Source organism: Lithobates pipiens, unplaced genomic scaffold (assembly GCF_037356315.1).
Source record: "Lithobates pipiens isolate NorthernLeopardFrog02 unplaced genomic scaffold, aLitPip1_a1.2 Scaffold_22, whole genome shotgun sequence".
NCBI classification, from domain to species: domain Eukaryota; kingdom Metazoa; phylum Chordata; class Amphibia; order Anura; family Ranidae; genus Lithobates; species Lithobates pipiens.
In genome coordinates, this window is record NW_027507784.1 from 134,297,910 (window position 1) to 134,318,226 (window position 20,317).

The 20,317-nt window shown below is 41.7% G+C and overlaps 1 protein-coding gene across 1 annotated transcript in view; it reads right to left on the reverse strand.

Annotated features, from left to right (window-relative positions):
• SPAG16 (sperm associated antigen 16) overlaps positions 1 to 20,317 on the reverse strand; it is a 1,450,443-nt gene that overhangs the window by 1,408,492 nt on the left and 21,634 nt on the right. Inside the window, exon 3 of the mRNA XM_077448331.1 lies at positions 2,398 to 2,490. Within this exon, the coding sequence (XP_077304457.1) occupies positions 2,398 to 2,490 (93 nt within the window). The remainder of the gene's footprint in view (positions 1 to 2,397; positions 2,491 to 20,317) is intronic.

Consider the following 20,317-nt stretch of genomic DNA (forward strand, 5'->3'; position numbering starts at 1 on the left):
GAAAGGTCCGTTGCAGTCGACCCCATTCCTTGTAAATGAACTTGTCAAAATAAGTCAGATACGGGAACACCTTAGGTAAATGGCTGGTCTACAGGACCCAAAAGGGACTGCTACATCAGCAGAGGTATCGTCTGGCTCCTGAATCTGCAGGGTATCACACACAGCTGTGATAAGTGTTCCAACAAGCGCTGTGTTGCGCACGGACCTGGATCGGGGACTCGTCCTCATTGTCAGAACGGTCCTGGTCAGCATTATCTGAACGACAGAGCAGGGGTCACCAGCCTCAGCAGGGTCAAAGTCTGTGTCTGAGTTCTCCCCAGAGGAGGGGGCAGGGGATGCTTTTTAGCACCTTGCGCCCATGCACCGCCTCAATCTTGGCAACAAACGAATTGAGGACCGCCGACAAGGCGTCCAAGGGCACAGCACATTCCGCAGGCAAACCAGTTGCAATTGCCTAAACTTCGGGGGAAGAAACACCAGTTTCTGAAGCTATGCTGACCCTCCCCTGTCTGCCACCCGAAGGGGACTTAGGACAGTGGCAGTCCCACCCTTACTGCTGCTAGCTTAGGTGCTCTTTCCTGCAGGACTCACCACCCTGAAGGGTTCTGTGCTATCCAGCAAGAGGTGCCTGTGGTCTCTGTTGGCTCCCAGGTGCCGAGGGAGCAGCTCTGTGTCAGTGGAAGCTGCTGCTAATGGTGCTGAAACCGCTGAAAATGTGTTCAGGCTTCTAGAAGATGGCTGCCAGCATCCAGTATAAGGACAAATCACAAGGAAAATGGCCGCCGAAGCACAGGAGAGCATGCTTTGCCTTGTCCACACCCAAGATGGCCGCTGATGCTGAAACCATGAGGGACAGAGCTGAACAAATGGCGGTGATCAGCACTGCAAGGGACACAGGCACAGCCTCACAGGCACCTCCAGGGATATGAGAAACAGGACTCAGGATGCAGCCAGCCAGCACAGCCCCCCCCCCCCCAGATGCGAGCCCCTGTACAGACACACACACACACACACACACACACACACAGCATCCCCCACAGGGAGGGGGGAGAAGATAGGGACAGGGAGAGAAGAGAGGGAGGTGAGGGACCCCCGAATTGACCTCCCAGGGAATGCCCAGCCCCACCGAGGCAGGGAGAGCTGTACTTGCCAGTCCTGAAGAGCTGGGAGACATTCCATAACAGACCCACTATCTGATCAGTACAGGGTGGCTTCTGGCTTCGGCACACTGACGTAGACATCAGTAGCCCGGTCATATGTGTGCCCCGGAGCATAAAAGCTCATGACCACCTCTGGAGGTTTCGTTGTGGCCGACCCAGCGCAGAGCTCTGGTCTGCACATGCTCAATGGCCAGGCTGGGGAGACTACAAGCATAAGGGTATCCAGCCTGTCACCCAGCCGGATGTTGATATCAGATCACAGCATCTATCATCTTGCGCAAAAAGCCAAGCTTCTGGACTAGTCAGGGTTCCTAGGTCCTTCACTAGATAAATAAAACTGAGGCTGCAGTAGCATGCTGAGGGCTTGTTACCTAAGGGATAGTTTTATTATCACATGTTAACATGTAATGCCTAGTCTTCTCCTGAAGGTGGCATAACAACCCAATGGTCTAAAGAGAAGAAGCTGTGTCAGTCAGTGAATACAAGAGAAATTTTTTTTTTTTTTTTTACATAAGCCAAAAAGATATGTAATTTGTGTACAGCATCTTATTAAGAGGAAAATAGATTCCCACGACCAGTGCATTTGTCTGCTAACTGACCACGATGGCAACCAAGAACAGTGTTTTCTCCAAGAGACAACGTTATGAGAGGTTATTTCCAGTGTATTTGATTTTAAGGCTGTAATGTAAGGTTACTAGGATTAAAGGTGTGGGTGGGGGGGATTGGGGGAGAGAAATGTTAAGCCTATGACTAAAATCTCAAACTTTAACCGGTTCCCTCAGGCTGTACACAGCGTCTGGGAGGGTGGGCTTTAACGCAGAACAAATGTATATATGAGTCTATCAGGAACGGCTTTCTGTGTTGAGAGTGTTTGCTGCCCACTAAGAGCACAGTAACTAAAATGTCATGGAAAGCTCCCGATGCAGACTTGTAATTGGGAGCTTTCGATCATGTGACCACTCACAACTAATCACAGTGGTTACATTATCAGAATGCCCACCTCCGCCTTCTCAGCAACAGGAAGGGGTTAAAGTCAATATAAAACATTAGAAAATTATTTTTGAATTTACGTCTGCTACGAGAATCTTTGTTAAGGTATTTACTGTTACTCAGTGATAACAATGTGTCCCGTCTCCCAAATGTGCACCTTATATCCACTTTAAGGACCCCTTTAAAAAAAATGAAGTCCCTTGTATGCAGACACTGCTGGAAAGAGAATGAACAATGTTATACTAACCTGAAGATCTTCAGCCTGTTCTTCAATGGTGTGCACTGCTCTTATAAGGTCCTCATCTCCATCTGGTAAGCTGAAGTCATCATCAGGTGGGATCTGTAAACAAGGGCAAAAGGGCATCAAGTGATGGAAAATTAACTTATTCAGACAAGGCAAACCTAGCGGTTAATTTCCGAAATAAAAAAATTATGTTCAGGACATTTGTGACTTGTAGATTGATTTAAGCATTTAAAATGTAAGTTACCTAAATTAGAAAATATATTATAGTAAGACAGTTATGAAATGTTTCAAAATTTCACAGCAATCTGAAGGTTAAATTGTGTCTTGCTGAGTAAGAATGTTCATTTTTCTACAGCCGTGACTGTGAATGTTAATCAAAAATACAAACGGTTCAGTGAAAACCATAATTTGCGTAGGGGAATTGAAAAGACCTGACCAAAAAAGCAGGAATGCTGGACCTACAAATGAAACTAGGAGCCGGAGTAAAATGAATATACTTTAACCTCTTCCCTGCTCTACTGGCATTTATATTTTACAATAAAGACCGTTTCCAACCCTTCATCATTCTTTCTGCTCTCCTGTGAAAATAGGACATTATTATGACATCTATATATTATGTCACATAAACTTAATCAACTCACATTTACGTCAACCATAACCCACAGGTCTATTAAATTGCCTTTTCCAAAAAAAAAAAAAAAAAAAAAAAAAAGAAGAAGGAAGAAGAAGTACTGTCTATAAGAAGGGATAGCAAAACAAAGACTGTTCATACAAAGAAAATAAAACTTAAAAACAAAAAAATTTATGGTAACTATTTACCAGATAAATAGGGTTAAATAAACCCTTAACTGCAAAATTTAGCCTTTTTGAAAGATAGTCTTACATTACATCTTACATATTCTGTATCAAAATGTTTTTTTTTTCTCTCTCCCGATCTATTTTTTAAAATCTGATGTCATGTTCTTCAATGCACTGCTTTATTACACATCAGTTGTGCGCTGTGAAAGATATAAGCTATGCAATACTAGTAAAAGTGATCATCTGTAAATCACACTCCATCAAACCATTTTACGCTGTATGTACAATTTGGTTTTTAAAAAGTGAATTGGATGTTTTTGGTGTATGAGCACTAGATTTTTGTCACAAGAATTTTCAGCACAAAAAAGGAGTATGCAAAGTTTTGTTGCCTTGGTTCTTATACTGCATGTGATAATCCTGTTCACATTTATTAGCAACAAACTAATCTATCATACCAGAAAAACAGATACTAAATAAGTTACTTACCGCAAAGCGATTCTAAAGGCCAACAAACCTGTATGCAGCCCCCTCCCTCCCCCCATACTTACTCGAGTCTGATGTCTATCCAGCACCGTGCACCTGAGCAGCATCACTGCTTGCTCTCCTCACTGGTTTAGAGACACTAGGAGCAGCCATTGGCTCCTGCTGCTGTCAATCACAGCCAGTGAGGAGGGACCGGTGGACAGGGATGAGCTGTACTGTATGTGTCAATTAACACACAGAGTGCTGCTCGGGAGCAAGCCTGCAGGAGTGCCCCCATAGCAAGCAGGTTGCTATGGGGGCACACTGCAGAGGGGAGGAGACAGCAGTGCCAGTGGGGGACCCGAGAAGATAAGGATTGGGGCCGCTCTGTGCAAAAACATAACAGAGCAGTTAACTATATGTTGTTATATATAAAATTCAAACACTAGAAATTTTTCGCTCTACTACTTGAATATAATATATATATATATATATATATATATATATATATATATATATATATATATATATATATATATATATATATATATATATATATATATATATATATATATATATATATATATATATATATATATATATATATACACACACATACATAAATAAATAATATAATATAGCAGCTAACACACATACATAAACACACACACACACACACACACCTCACATTTTTGTAAATATTTTCTTCTATCTTTTCATGTGACAACACTGAAGAAATTACACTTTGCTACAATGTAAAGTACTGAGTGTACAACTTGTATGACAGTGTCAATTTCCACTGCGAAACTCGTTGATGTCAACAGCATGATGTGATGCCAAATCCACCATGTTCCGGAAGGGAGCCAAAATAAGACAGGGATGGGGAGACAGCCAAGGAATGTCTTAGCAGCATAACAGGGATGTCCACTATGATCAGAGGATTTGGCGTATTGATTAGCAGGAACGACGACACAAGAAGCGAATAGTTGCCTTACGGGGGGGGGGGGGGTAATGTACCCACCTGAAAGATTAATGTCCGGTAAGGATATGTACTATTCCATTGCCCAGCTTGTCTAGCCGACTTGCAAATCATCCATCCACCACATAGGTATGGCAGTTTAGCTGACTTGTATGGATCCTTTAAACAATTTAACTGTCTGGGGACCTATGGGCTTTTTGCTGTGGCACCTTCTTCCTGACTTTTCACAGATAGTTCCTACAAGTATCCAAGGCCACTGTATTCCTGATGAGGATTTAAACACCATATTAACACTTTGGAATAAGTCAGTCAGAAGGACTGACACCGATGCTGAGCGTTCATGTCTGTATGAACTGACACTTAGGAGTTGTGATCACCGTTAATCCTGGAATGAACAGCTGTTTGGCTTGGATTACACCTGAAAATATTGAGGGCAATATCAATATTTATTTTTCACACGCACCGGGAAGATCTGTACTGGTGGTCACACATCTTCTGCACAGTTTACTTTTATATTCTTTGGGACTTTTATCAGCGTTTTTTTTTTTTTTTTTTTTTTTGCCTTCATATAATCGCATGCTTACTGGCGAGTCATTGGTTGACCTTATCCTCTCTCATCATTTGTATTTTTGGTATAAGCACTTACGTAGAAGTTTTTTTTGCAGTGTGGTTTTAAAGGGCATTTATATACACATATTAATATTAGAGATTTACAATAAATAAATAATTTTTTTTTTTCTCTCTCACACGTGGTAATTTTACATTTAAACTAACCCCAAATTAAGGGATTTGCGATCATTGAGATTTTTATTTTTATTTGTATTGTGCACCTTTCACTCTTCACTTTTTTTTTTTATATTTTTTTGTTTACTCAATTTTTTATTTTTCATTATATATTTTCCGACACAAAAATATTATATAAGCCAAGTTGTAAGAAGCACAACACTATTTATTTCCACCACTGTTTATGCCTCAAAAAGGTATAGCGCCAGGTCTACTTTTTCCTCTCTTTCACCACCAAGTCCCATATTTCCCTTGGCCAAACCATTATATCCTATAAAGGTATTATATAGTTATATGACATTTGGCCATGGTTTGCAAACCTCAACTTAATCCTCAACCCTGAAATCTAATATTTAAAGTCTCTCTAGCCCTTTGTGATATATAGCTGCATTTTAAACAAACCCAAAATCATTTTTATTTTTTAAATATATTTGGCATCATGGTTTACTGTATACAGTTTTCTTTAGCAAATCATTTTTGTGAGTCTGTTGCATAGTTTCTCACCTGGAGATCATGCCAGTAAGAGCATTTCTGGTTGCAGGCTAACTGCATCAATCCACTACTTAAATTAGCTGCAGTGCTGTCAGCCTGCTGTAAGAGATCTTTTAGTTCGCTAGAAGGCTGCCTATTGGGTATGTACACAACTCCTGTAGACTTCATAGGCAGACCAATGGTCAGGTAAAGGAGGGTCAGCAGCAGGCTGCCAATGCTGCTGCTAAATGTGAGGCACTGGCTTACCTTACCCACTTGCCTAGACACTTTTACTCCCTTCCTGCCAAGGCCAATTTTCAGCTCTCAGTGTTTTCGCACTTTGAATGACAATTTTTATAAACATTTTTGGTGGTATTTAAATCATCTCTGGGGGGTTTATTTTTGGAGGAAAAAAAATCCATACTAAAAATTTTGAATCAAAAAAAAAAAAAAAAAAAGAAGTTTTCGTTTTTGTTACAAAATTTTATAAAATAAGTAGTTTTTCTTCCTAAGCCCCATACACACTATCAGATTTTCTGCAGATTTTTGTCTTCAGATTTACCAAAACCATGTAGTGCGAGGGCCTGCCTGATTGCATACAAATTGAAACTCCTAAGGTTTGACATCATATTACCGTATATACTCGAGTATAGGCCGACCCGAATATAAGCCGAGGCCCCCAATTTACCCCCAAAAAAACTGGCAAACTTATTGACTCGTGTATAAGCCGAGGGTAAGACATGCCTGTCCATCCCTGTGTGTGTGTCCGTCCATCCCTGTGTGTCCGTCCATCCCTGTGTGTCCGTCCATCCCTGTGTGTCCGTCCATCCATCCCTGTGTGTGTGTGTGTGTCCATCCATCCATCCATCCCTGTGTGTGTGTGTCTCCATCCATCCATCCATCCCTGTGTGTGTGTGTCTCCATCCATCCATCCCTGTGTGTGTGTGTCTCCATCCGTGTGTGTGTGTGTGTGTGTGTGTGTGTGTGTGTGTGTGTGTGTGTGTGTGTGTGTGTGTGTGTGTGTGTGTGTGTGTGTGTGTGTGTGTCCAGCCTACCTGTGTCCCGAGCCTTTGTCCCGAGCCTCCGTCCCGTGCCTTGCCTCCTTGCCTCCGTGCCTCGCCGCCGTGCCTTGCCTCCGTCCCGTCCCGTCCCGTGCCGTGCCTTGCCTTGCCTCCGTCCCGTGCCCTCTTCGTCGGCGCCTCGGCGGCCATTGTAAAATTCAAAAGCTGCGCCGCCGCCTTCGCCTGTGATAGGCGGAACACTGAATTTCCCAGCAGCCTGTGTTCCGCCTATCACGTACATCGTATCATCCTCGTCCGTAGTACGAGGATGATACGATGTCCGTGATAGGCGGAACACAGGCTGCTGGGAAATTCAGTGTTCCGCCTATCACAGGCGAAGGCGGAGCCGGAGGCGCGGCTTTTGAATGATAGAATGGCCGCTGTCTGTCTGCTCGACACGCTGATCGAGCGGGCAGACAGCGATGACTCGAGTATAAGCCGAGGGGGGCACTTTCAGCCTCAAAAAAGAGGCTGAAAATCTCGGCTTATACTCGAGTATATACGGTATATGGTTTTGGTAAATCTGAAGGGGGAAAAAAAAAAAAAACTCAGCAGAAAATCTGATATTGTGTATGGGACAGCCTCATGCCGTGGGGTGCACTGATGAGGAGGCCCTAATAATATGCAGCACTGATGGGCACTGTTAATCGGTGCAGATCTCCCCTGTGAGGAAATGCCACTGAAGCTGTCAGTGTGAGGAAAGGAATGCCGATAACCGGCATTTCCTCATTTACATGTGATCAGCTGTGACTGGACACAGCTGATCACATGGGTAAAGAGTCTTGTCATCGACTCTTTACCAAGATTAGTAATGTGCAGTGTCCCAGGGACAGAGCACGCCACCAACGGGACAACCTCGGAACAAGAGAGCCGCTGCCCACCTATCATTTATACCTATTAATCCTGCAGATGGTAGGTGGTTAACAGACCAAGCAACCCAGCAGAAGTGGCATAGAGGGCTGAGACAAACAATAACAGGGGTACTTACAGTTGTCAGTTTTGTTTTCCTTACGTTCTATTTATTATGATTTTGCACAAATAAAAGTAAAAAAGAATACATACAAAAGTGAGGTCTGAGCCCGCGGCATCGCTCGGGACCCGGTGTGTGTGCCCGGCGTCCGCGATGTCCACTGGGCACCCGCGATTGCCCGGGAACACAGCAGGACCATGGACCTGTGTATGTAAACACACAGATCCACGTCCTGTCAGGGGAGAGGGAAACCATGGTGTGTTCCGAGTACAGAGGAACACCGATTGGTCTCCTCCTTGCGAGTCCCCTCCACCCACAGTTAGAATCACTCCCAGGGAACATAACCCCTGCAGCGCCCCCTAGTGTTAACCCCTTCCCCGCCAGTCACATTTACATTTATTCAATGCAATTTTATAGCACCGATCGCTGTGTAACTGTGAATGGTCCCAAAATGTGTCAAAAGTGTCCGATATGTCCCTCACAATGTCGCAGTAACGAAAAAAAAAAAAAAAAAAATGAAGCCATAAATCTATCCCCTATTTTGTAGACAGTATAACTTTTGCGCAAACCAATCAATATACGCGTATTGCCATTTTTTTTTACCAAAAATATGTAGAAGAATACGTATCGGCCTAAACTGAGGAAAACATTTTTTTTTTTTTTTTTTAAATGGGATATTTATTATAGCAAAAAGTAAAAAATATTGTGTTTTTTTTCAAAATTGTCGCGCTTTTGTTTATAGCGCAAAAAATAAAAAAATAAAACGCAGAGGTGATCAAATACCACCAAAAGAAAGCTCTATTTGTGGGGGGAAAAAAAAGTAAAATTCTGTTTGAGTGCAACGTCGCACGACTGCGCAATTGTCAGTTAAAACGACGCAGTGCCGAATCGCAAAAAGTGCTCTGGTAAGGAAGGGGGTAAAATCGTCCGGGGCTGAAGTGGTTAAAAAAAGTGTTAGCTGACGTTCAGCTTTAATTTTGTTAGTCCATCTAAATCTGCATCAAAACACTTTCTCCCCAGACTGACAATGCTGCTGTCAATAGGCGTTTTTTTTTTTTTTTTTTTTGGTGGGGGTGCATTATGACTTTAATGTCAGTGTATCTTGATAAAATAACACTTGGCATTGTCAGAGGCAAATGCCCAATTGTTTATCTTTTGTTTTTTGCTGGACACCATAGGGGGCACAGAAAGTCACATCAGCTTAGTTTAAATAGAATAGAAAGAATACCAAGGAAACCAGAAAACGGATGGCATTTCACCTGTGCCAATTTTTTTTGTTTCTGTGTGCATCCTCCAGATAAAAATCGAATGTACCATCCCATTTGTCCTTTACTGAAATAAAGCTTGTACAGGACACAGCAGGGTATTATATCTAACAATTCTCTGCTTCTCTGTATCCCTCACACCAACTAGCCATTATCAAGGTCACAAATTAGAAAAAAAATTAAATAAATCAAACTGCACATAAGCTGATATTAACTGGCAATTTCCATTCTGAATAGAATTTTCATTTAAATCCCTAATCACAATTATTAAAAATGAGACATACTGAATTTTACATATGACCTTGAGAGTTCTCTACAAAGGATAGCTTGTGTAAATTATATGGATTAGGATTCATTTTACTGGAGCATGGCTGTAGTTCTTACAAACAAGTTAATTACGTTTACTGTTCTACCAATAAACATTGATGAGTATTTCAAGAGGCTCAATCAACATAATGCTTCTTATCTATTTCTTGTGTGGTAAGCCTCCCACAGCACACACAAATACATGTGACGGGCTGTCTAGATCGCAGATCACATTGCTTTCCACAGTAAATACCAAGAAAAGTTTCCATCCAGCCTTGCCCCGAATGGGGTCCCCTCTTGGTCTGAGAAATACTTTGTTGTGAAAACAGATACATGTGAAGAGGGGAAATCTTTGCTTATAAACAGAAATGTGGTGGCATCTCATACAGAGTTTCCTGTAACATTTACCATCATTAGCCACAATGAATGGAAAATCATCATCAGGAGTCACATAAGTGGCTGCATACTCTACTGCTAAGGTGGCTGTCCATGGTGCTGAAGAGTATAGATTATCAGACTTAAAGTGGTTCTAAAGGTTTAAGTTTTTTTTTGTTCGTTTGTTTTTTCCCCCCCTTTAACCACTTACTTACTGGGCAATTAAACCCCCCTCCTGTCCAGACCAATTTTCAGCTTTCATTGCTGTCGCACTTTGAATGACAATAGCGCGGTCAAACAACACTGTACCCAAATTCAATTTTTATCATTTTTTTTCCCCACAAACAGCTTTCTTTTGGTGGTATTTGATCACCTCTTATTTTTTGTTAAACAAATAAAAAATAAAAATAAAAAAATTCACACACACACACACACACACACACACACACACATTTTTTATTTTCGGCAGCACTGAAGGGCATTGATAGGTGGCACTTGTGGGCAATGAGAAGTGGCACTAATAGGTGGCACTGATGGGTGGCAGTGATGGGCACTAATGGGTGGCACTGATAGGTGGAAATGGCAGGGAGCACGGAATGGCACAGATGAGGGTACCGATTGGCATCCTCTTTGGAACCAATGACCCTTGCACATAAGCTTGGGATCGGCTTTTTGTTCTCCTCGCGCTATCAGCGTGAGGAGAAAAAAATAAAAATAAAATAAAACGATTACCGAGCTTTTGTTTACACGTGTGATCAGCCGTCATTGGCTGACAGCTGATCACGGGATCGGGCCCTTACTCGGATCTGTGATCACCCGAGTCTCGGTGATTACAGCGTGCGCCATGCGCTCTCTGCAGGGGGTGCACGGGGAGCGTGCAAAGGGGAGGCTGCCATATAACGGCCTCCTGGAAATTCAGGTCAGTCATTCAGCTATAGCACGGACGCCAAGAGGTTAAAGTGATTGTAAGGGATCATTTGTTATTAAAAAAAAATAAAAAAATAATTACCTCATAAGTTACCTCATGTCATACTTACCTCCACTGTGCAGCTCGTTTTGCACAGAGTGGCCCCGATCCCCCTGTTCTGGAGTCCCCCTGACAGTTCTCCCGGCTCCTCCACACATCAGATAACCCTCTAAGCCCTTATACACACGGTCGGAGATTCCGACAACCAAATCCGTCAGGTTTTGTCCGACGGATCTTGTCCGAAACTGTTGCATACACACGGTCGGACAAAGTTGTCGGAAAATCCGATCTTTCAGAACGTGATGACGTCATTTCGTTACGATGGGACTACGTTCAGGCTAGTAGCCAATAGCTTTGATGTAGGAATTTGATCTGAGCATGCGTGGCACTTTGTCCGATCGGAATTCTCTACACATGATCGGAGTATGTCCGATCGGAGCATTTTGTCGGAAAATATTTCCGGCAAGTTGGAAAATTTGGTCCGACGGAAACAGTCCGATGCAGACCACACACAGTTGGAATATCCAACAAAACGCTCCGATCGGACACATTCCGTCAGAATCTCCGATCGTGTGTACAAGGGCTTAGAAAAGCGCTCTCCCGAGGGGGTTACCTTACGGGCGCGCTCCCAAGTCCAGCATTTGCGTCCATAGACATGAATGCCAACGGCTGTGCTGCCATCAAATCGATCCAATCAGGACATGAGACACCGGCCGGAGCTGGTGTGCTCCTTCACGTCGTGCAAATTTCATGGCTCAGGTAAGTACAAGGGGGGCTCGGGAGCGTTGCTGCATTAAAACATGTTTTTCAACCCCATTAAAATAATAAACACATCATACATGCTGCTCTGTGCAATAGTTTTGAACAAAGCTCCCCCGATCCTCCTCTTCTCAGGTCCCCCTTCTGGCCCCTTCCCCTTGCTGAGTGCACCCACAGCAAGCGGAATTTATTTTTACTTGCAGGAGGACCGTCCCTTCATTTTATTTTTTTATTTTATTTTTTAGCAACTTTATTGCCATCACAAGGGATGAACAACACCCCTTGCAATAGCAAAAAGCATGACAGGCAAGAGAGATTTGGGGTTTATCAGATCCTGGCTCTATCCTTTGGCCACCAAAGCATCTGATTAAACTGATCTTGATTTGATCAGATGCTTTGGAGGCCAAAGGAGAGATCTGGGGTCTGACCCCAGGTCTCTCCATAAAGAGATAAAAAAAAAAAAAAGGGAAGGCGTTTTTAAACTACTTCCAGACCACCCACCACACATGCTGCATCAGGGCAGCCCGGCTGCGCAAAACAACCTACCCGTGCGTTGCTCAGACTTCCTGGTCTGAAGCGCATTCGTGTCTGTCACAGAGGAAGAGGGAGATCTGCGATTCCTACTAATCAGAAGCACAGATCTCGTCTCGTCTAGTGTCAGCATCCCCCACACAGTAAGAAAGCACACATAGGGAACACATTTAACCCTTTGATTGCCCCTGATATTAACCCCTTCCCTGCCATCGTCATTTATACAGTGTCAGTGCATTTTTTTTTAAGCACTGATCAATGTGTTGGTGTCACTGGTCCCCAAAAAGTGTCACTTAGTGTCCTAAATTGATGTAGAAATTCGATTTTTTTTTTCTACATATTTTGATTGGAAATGTTTTATAGCAGAAAAGTAAAACATGCATTTCATTTCTTTAATCGTTGCTTTTTTTTTTTTTTTTTTTTTTTTTTTAATAGCCCAAAAAATAAAAACCGCAGATGTGATCAAATACCACCAAAAGAACGCTCTATTTGTGGGGAAAAAAATTTGTTTCGGTACAACATCGCACAACCATGCAGTTGTCAGTTAACCACTTGCCGACCGCCGCACGACGATATACGTCGGCAGAATGGCACGGGCAGGCATATGGGCGTATATATAAGTCCCTGCCTTCCCGCGGGTGGGGGGCCCGATCGGGCCCCCCCCCCCGGTGCCTGCGGCGGTCGGCATTCGTTCGGGAGCGATCCGGGATGAGGGGGCGGCCATTCATTCATGGCCACCCCCTCGCGATCACTCCCGACAAATAGAAATGCTCCCTGACATCACTTCCTTTCCTCACAGGAGAGGAAGTGATGTAATCTCTCCTCCGTGTCGGTATTTTTCGTTCCGGCACTGAGGAGAGAGGATCGGTGAGTTGCACCAACACACCACACGTACAGTAGAACATGCCAGGCACACTCACACCCCCCCTTTACCCCCCGATCACCCCCCCAATTACCCCTGCCCCCCCCCCCAGTCACAGTGACACCAATTGCATTTTTTTTTTGCATTGGTGTCATTTGTGACTGTAATAACTGTTAGGGCAGTTAGGGTTAGCCCCCTTTAGTTCTAAGGTACCCCCCTAACCCCCCCAATAAAGGTTTAACCCCGTGATCACCCCCCGTCGCCAGTGTCACTAAGGCTGGGTTCACATTGCAGCGGTTTGAGAACGGATGTGATTCGCACCGCACTGCAGTGCAAATCACATCCGATCTCTGTGCGATTCGAGTTCAGCCATACAGATAGTATGGCTGAATTCGTGTCGCACCCGCCGCAAACTCGCACGGGACCCTTTTTTTGGTCCGCAGCAGAATCGGATCGCATGGGTGTTCACACCATGCGATCCGAGTTTGCAGATTGCACTGCGATATGCGAACTGATCTGGGGGTGTCATTAACATTTCACTGACACTCCCAGCAGTTCGCATAGGGCAGTGTGAACTGCCGCCGGGAGGCATGCGATGCGGGAACCCGCCGCGGATTTGTGGCGTTCCTGCATCGCTCCAGTGTGAACCCAGCCTAATAAGCGATCGTTTTTCTGATCGCTGTATTAGTGTCACAGGTGACGCTAGTTAGGCAGGTAGGTATTTAGGTTCGCCGCAGCTTTTTATAGCGCCAGGGACCCCCATATACTACCGCATAAAGGCCCCTGATTGCCCCCTAGTTAACCCTTTCACCAGTGATCACCATATAACGGTTACAGGTGACGCTGGTTGGTTAGTTATTTTTTTATAGTTTCAGGGCACCCGCCATTTATTACCTAGTCTCACTAGTGTACCCCTAAATTTAGGGGTGTCTACTTTCCAAAATGGGGTCATTTGGGGGGCGTTTGTGCCATCTTGGCATTTTATGGCCTTCAAAACTGTAACGCCCTTAGAAAGCCTGAAGGCGGTGCTTGGTTTTCGGGGCCCCGTACGCGGCTAGGCTCCCAAAAAGTCCCACATATGTGGTATCCCCGTACTCAGGAGAAGCAGCAGAATTTATTTTGGGGTGTCATTTCACATATGCCCATGGCATGCATGAGCAATATATCATTTAGTGACAACTTTGTGAAAAAAATAAATAAAAAAAAAAAGTTTGTAATTTTCCCGCAACTTGTGGCAAAATATAAAATATTCCATGGACTCAACATGCCTCTCAGCAAATAGCTTGGGGTGTCTACTTTCTAAAATAGGGTCATTTATGGGGGTTTTGTGCCATCTTGGCATTTTATGGCCTTCAAAACTGTAATAGGTAGTGAGGAGTGAAGTCAAATATTTACGCCCTTAGAAAACCTGAAGGCGGTTCTTGGCTTTCGGGGCCCCGTACGCGGCTAGGCTCCCAAAAAAATCCCACACATGTGGTATCCCCGTACTCAGGAGAAGCAGCAGAATTTATTTTGGGGTGTCATTTCACATATGCCCATAGCATGTGTGAGCAATATATCATTTAGTGACAACTTTGTGTAAAAAAAAAAAAAAAAAAAAAAAAAAAAAAAAAAAATTTTTGTCATTATTCAATCGCTTGAGGCAAAAAAATAAAATATTCAATGGGCTCAACATGCCGATTATCAATTTCCTTAGGGTGTCTACTTTCCAAAATGGGGTCATTTGGGGGGGTTTTGTACTGCCCTGCCATTTTAGCACCTCAAGAAATGAGATAGGCAGTCGTAAACTAAAAGCTGCGTAAATTCCAGAAAACGTACCTTAGTTTGTAGATGTGACAACTTTTGCGCAAACCAATAAATATACAGTTATTGACTTTTTTTTTTACCAAAGACATGTGGCTGAATACATTTTGGCCTAAATGTATGACTAAAATTGAGTTTATTGGATTTCTCTAATAACAAAAAGTAGAAAATATCATTTTTTTTCAAAATTTGCGGTCTTTTTCCATTTATATCGCAAAAAATAAAAATTGCAGAGGCAATCAAATACCATCAAAAGAAAGCTCTATTTGTGGGAAGAAAAGGACGCAAATTTTGTTTGGGTACAACATTGCATGACCGCGCAATTACCAGTTAAAGCAGCGCAGTGCCAAATTGTAAAAAGACCTCTGGTCATTTACCAGCAAAATGGTCCGGTCTGAAAGTGGTTAAAGTAATGCAGTGCTGTATTGCAAAAAAAAAAAAAAAAAAAAAAAAAAAAAAAAAAAAAGTTAGCCACTCCCCACCCAACCACTGCACATAAACGGCCGGGTGGGCACTCTCTCCTGAGTGGACGTTCTGGAACGTCCCTCAGGAGGCGGATCGCGTGCTCGCGCAGCGGCACGATACCGATGCGCTCGTGTCACCCAGACATGGCACATCTCTGATTAGCCCTCCAGATCACATGATGGCCATGTCCAATCACAGCTGTCATATGATGTAAACAGAGAGCCGGTTGCTAGGCCATCGGCTCTCCTCAAACAGAAGTGGTCGGTGAGGAGAGTAGAGTTGATCGCTGCAGCTAGCTGGTGATCAGTGAGTATGAGCGTTTTTTTTTTTACAGCTTTTTACACACTGATCACCAGTGTAAAACACAAATGTACACAATGTAAAACACACATGTCACCAAAAAACATGTCCCCCACAGATTTAACAGTAAAAGCACATGTCCCAATGGTTATCTGCACACATATGTCCGTGATCACCTGTGCACATCTGTACATGATCATCTGCGTACATATGTCTGATCGCACAAACCAATTATTACACATAGCGGGTTTTATTTTTTTACCAAAGACATGTAGCAGAATACATGTTGGCTTAAATTCATGACAAAATTCGATTTTAATTAGATTTCTTTTAAAAATAGAAAGAAAATATATATATATTTTTTTCATATGTCTGCTTTTTTTCGCTTACATCACAAAAAATAAGAAAAACGGGGTCATGAATAAATACCACCAAAAAGAAAGCTCTATTTGTTGATAAAATTTTAAATTTGGGTACAGTGTAGCATGACTGCTTAATTGTCATTGAAAGTGCTGGTCTGGGAACGAAGGGGGTGAAAGTGCCCAGTATTGATGTGGTTAAGGGGGTAAATCCTTCTGGGGTTGAAGTGGTTAAAATAAATGAATTAATCTCCAGCTCTTGCTGTGTATTAGAATGGTTTGCATACCTCAGTTGTATGTATTGGTAGTTATAAAGTTTGTGAAAGACAGCAGATTTTCAGACAGACATACGTTAGATATTTAAAATATTTGACACCACTGCCACTTATTGCGTTGTGTGTGAATGCTATGCCTGCATATGCTTTGAGTGTTTTTTTCCATTCAGCAACCATTCTAAAGAATTTTAAACCGTGAAAATCTGACAAATTTTGGCTCTACTTTTTGGATGTTCTCTCTTCTCCTGTATTCCACATCATACAAAATGGAGGATCCGACAGGAAGAGCGAGATTTCTATTAGAAGGTCATTGCAGATGTGCAGACATATAGTAGAAGTGCTCAGGTAAAATCTGTCTACCAAAAACTGAAACAACCATTTTGGGTAGACTGAGACCTTAGTACTTTGTACAGCTGATTTATCAAGAAGTGAGATTCTAGGAATTTTCCTTAAAGCAGGGCTTGGCAACAATATAACATGTTCAAGAAGGTGAACTTATCCTTTAACTCATTCACAGCCAGAGCCGGTTTTGGAATTTTTTTGAACACATTTAAAAAAAAAAATAATTTTAGGCCTGAATACCTCAATAAATAAAATAATAATAAATTAATAAAATAATAAATAAAACCCCTCAAATATTTTCTGAAAGCAGAAACCACAGAGAATAAAATAGTGGTAGGTCCATTTTTTTTTATGTCACATGATATTACCAGAAAGGTCTAAGAAACACAAAATTTCAGTAACAAAAAAAAAATTTTTAATGCTGGGTTTACACTATTGCAAATTGGATGCAAGTTTTTCCACATCCAATTTGCATAGCAGGAGATTGTGACCAGCTCTCTATGGAACTGGTTCACACATCCCCGCAGCGGCTCTGGTGCGTATTGCATAGGAGTCCTATGCGTCTTTTGGTCCATTTCAGGTCTGAATTCAGCCAAAAATTTGGGATGAAATTGGACCTGAAACAGTGAATGCAGGCGCAATGGACTCCTGCTGTGGGCCGCTGCGATCTAGAGTGTGAATCCAGCCTAAAATTAAAAAAATACTTGCATTTTAGGGAGCACAAAATGCAATAAAATTACCCAATTTTTTGGGGGTAAAATATATAAGCCGAGGTTGCACAGAGTAAATACAGGCATACCCCACTTTTAAGTACACAATGGGATTTATTTATTAAAATTGGAAAGTGCAAAATCAGGCTCACTTCTGCATAGAAACCAATGAGCTTCCAGGTTTTATTACTAAAGCTTAATTGAACAAGCTGGGGTTAGAAGCTCATTGGTTTCTATGCAGAAGTGAGCCTGATTTTATGCCTGTAGATACCCAACATGTCAAACCTTAAACATGTCAGTACCCTATATTTTGCACAGGCGATGCTTTTTTTTTTTATTGCTCTCATTTCGGCATGCATGGTGATATGCAATATGTGTATCGCAATCGACATTTTCAGGTGTACGCGCCCCGCAATGTGCGCATTACGTGGGGGTTATGTCTGGGCGCAATTTTTTTTTTTTTTTCCCCCCTTTTTGAAAATATTTTATTGATAACAATACAGTACATATTATGAGTACAAATTTTGAAGTTAAATAAGATAGACACATTATATATGTGTGAAAGGCTTCCCGAACATCATATATAGATGAAAATATATTATTTGCCATTTTCTTTATAATTCTTAATATAATAGATATTATTCATATATGATTTTAATAAATATCTTTCAAATCAACAAATTTAGTATAAAGTTGAAACAATTTTTATAATTAAGAAAAATCCTTTTTTTTATAAAATCGCATAGGGGACAAAAAATACCCTATGGGATGTTTTTCTTTCTTTCTTTTTTTGCCGATAGACTCTGGACGTCTTATTTAAAAAGAACCTAAAAGACCCTGCATGTCTCCCCTGTGCTCCACTGAATGCAATGCAATGTACAACACACTGCATTACATTCTTTTTCGGCTATGACGGCTGGGGAAACGGAACGGGGACCCAGAAGTGAAGTCACATGTCACTGCCGGGTCAACGACTATTTCTGCTCTCCAGCAGATGGGCAAGCAGAGGCCGGAAAACATAGCAGGGTGGAGGGCAAGTGGGGATTATTCAGGCAGCAGCCCAGGTGCCAGGACAAAACTTCTTGTGATCATGGCGACCTGGTGCCTGGGGTTTATTGAGCCCTGCCTTAAAGTACTCCCATGAGTAGATTTTTGGTTACAGATAAAACAGTGCTCTTTATACGGCACTCAGGGTGATTTATAAATAACCTGAGAACAAAATTAAGATTAAACTATGTGAATAAAGTAATATTCCAGTGCTGTCAACAAATAAGATAAGATAAGTTGAGCAGTAGCTGCTGCAGTCACCGACATACATATATACATACATACACACACACACACATTGGTGCTGCGCTACTACTAGTAATTATCAAAATATTGCTGCAACAATTAGTGACGATCAGTGAAAAAAAAAAAAAAAAAACTAATAACTTCAGTAATAGTGTTATCTTATAAAAAGGTAAAAGAGTCTTTTGCAAAATACAGATATCAAAGTGAGGTAGAAAATGTGCGTCTTCTTATTTGTGCTGTGACACCTAGGTGGAGGGTGGCCTCTCACCTTACAGCTGTAAGGTAACAGCGTGTAAAAAACAATAGATGTCCTGGATGATACGAGCCTTTATGGGTAGATATCAATGGTTTCCTCTAGATGGCATTTAAATCGAAAACCCTGCAGAGATAGGGTGTAAAAAGGTGTACTTCTTAAATCGAATGTATGTTTTGGGTACCCCTCCAGGGTTCACCCATGAAAGCTATGAGGAAGAAAAAAAAAAAAAAAAAAAAAAAGTTCCAAATAGTCTAAGAACGTAAAAACCAAATGTACTTTATTCAGCTTATAGCTGTGGTACTCGCATAAACAAAACAAGCGTGTAAACTACGAGTGACGGGCTTGTGCACAAAAATGTCACTTCCATTTTCTTGTAGCTCTTATTTGGAAGTATTGTGGCGGCCATGCTCTAATAGTCTCACATAAGCTTACTATAGCGGCCATTTTCTTGTAGCACACACAGGTCTACAAGGCCATACATACACAAATATAAAATTTGCCAAATGAATAAAATTACAAAAAGGTTTGGATAGCCAGACAAATTAAATCCAAAACCCAGAGCATAGATCTCGCATAACTTATGGGGAATCAAAGAAATAAAATAAAATATATATTTATTTGATATCTGTATTTTGCAAAAGACTCTTTCACCTTTATAAGATATCATGATTACTGAATTTTTTTGTTTTTTTATTTCACTTATCATCACTATTTATTGCAGCAATATTTTGATGTTTATGTATCTATTTTATTGGTAGCAGCGCAGCACCAGTCACTTTATATACAGTAGGTCAAAACCCGTGATCACTCATCCAGGAAGGCTTTATTTTTTGGGTTCTCTGGGAAGAAAGGATCTCATTGTGGGAAACCACTCCCTTTGCGCTTGGCATTTGTTTTCTAGTTCAAATCTGATGTGCATTCCCAAAATGAATATCTTTATAAAGAAGATTTCTTACAAGACAAAAGTAAAATGACTACTGGCACACCAGGTGCAAATGATCAGTACCTTACAAAAATGTAATTATAGATTCCGGGTCCGGGATTACAGAACACAGTGTTAAAAAATTTTTTTTTAAAGTGGAACTTTAGTCAGAAAAAAAAGTCCTGCTAGATCACTCCATGCTGGCCCCTTTTGCAGGTACAGCTTTATAAAAAAAATAATAATTATATATATTTTTTTTTTTAGTGACTATATCGTTTCAAATCCAGTAATACGCTGTCTCACCCCGCTCTGCACAGCTCAGTTGCTCTCCATTTTTGTGCCAAATTTGTAGGTGCTGATCTGCTGACAGCCTAAAGTTTTACTGCTGCTCAGGGTCTCGGCTTCAGCAAAATGGCAGCCTCCAGCAAGAAGAAACAGGAGCAATGATGAAGGCAATTTACAGCACAAACTAATTTTGGTAGCATAATTATTAATGTGGAATAGGGTATTCCTTGCTAAAGAACATTATTTTTATCAAGTTGTTATGGGTAAAGTTTCACTTTTATTGCACAATGCAAAGACGATGTGTGATCACGAGTTGTATATAAT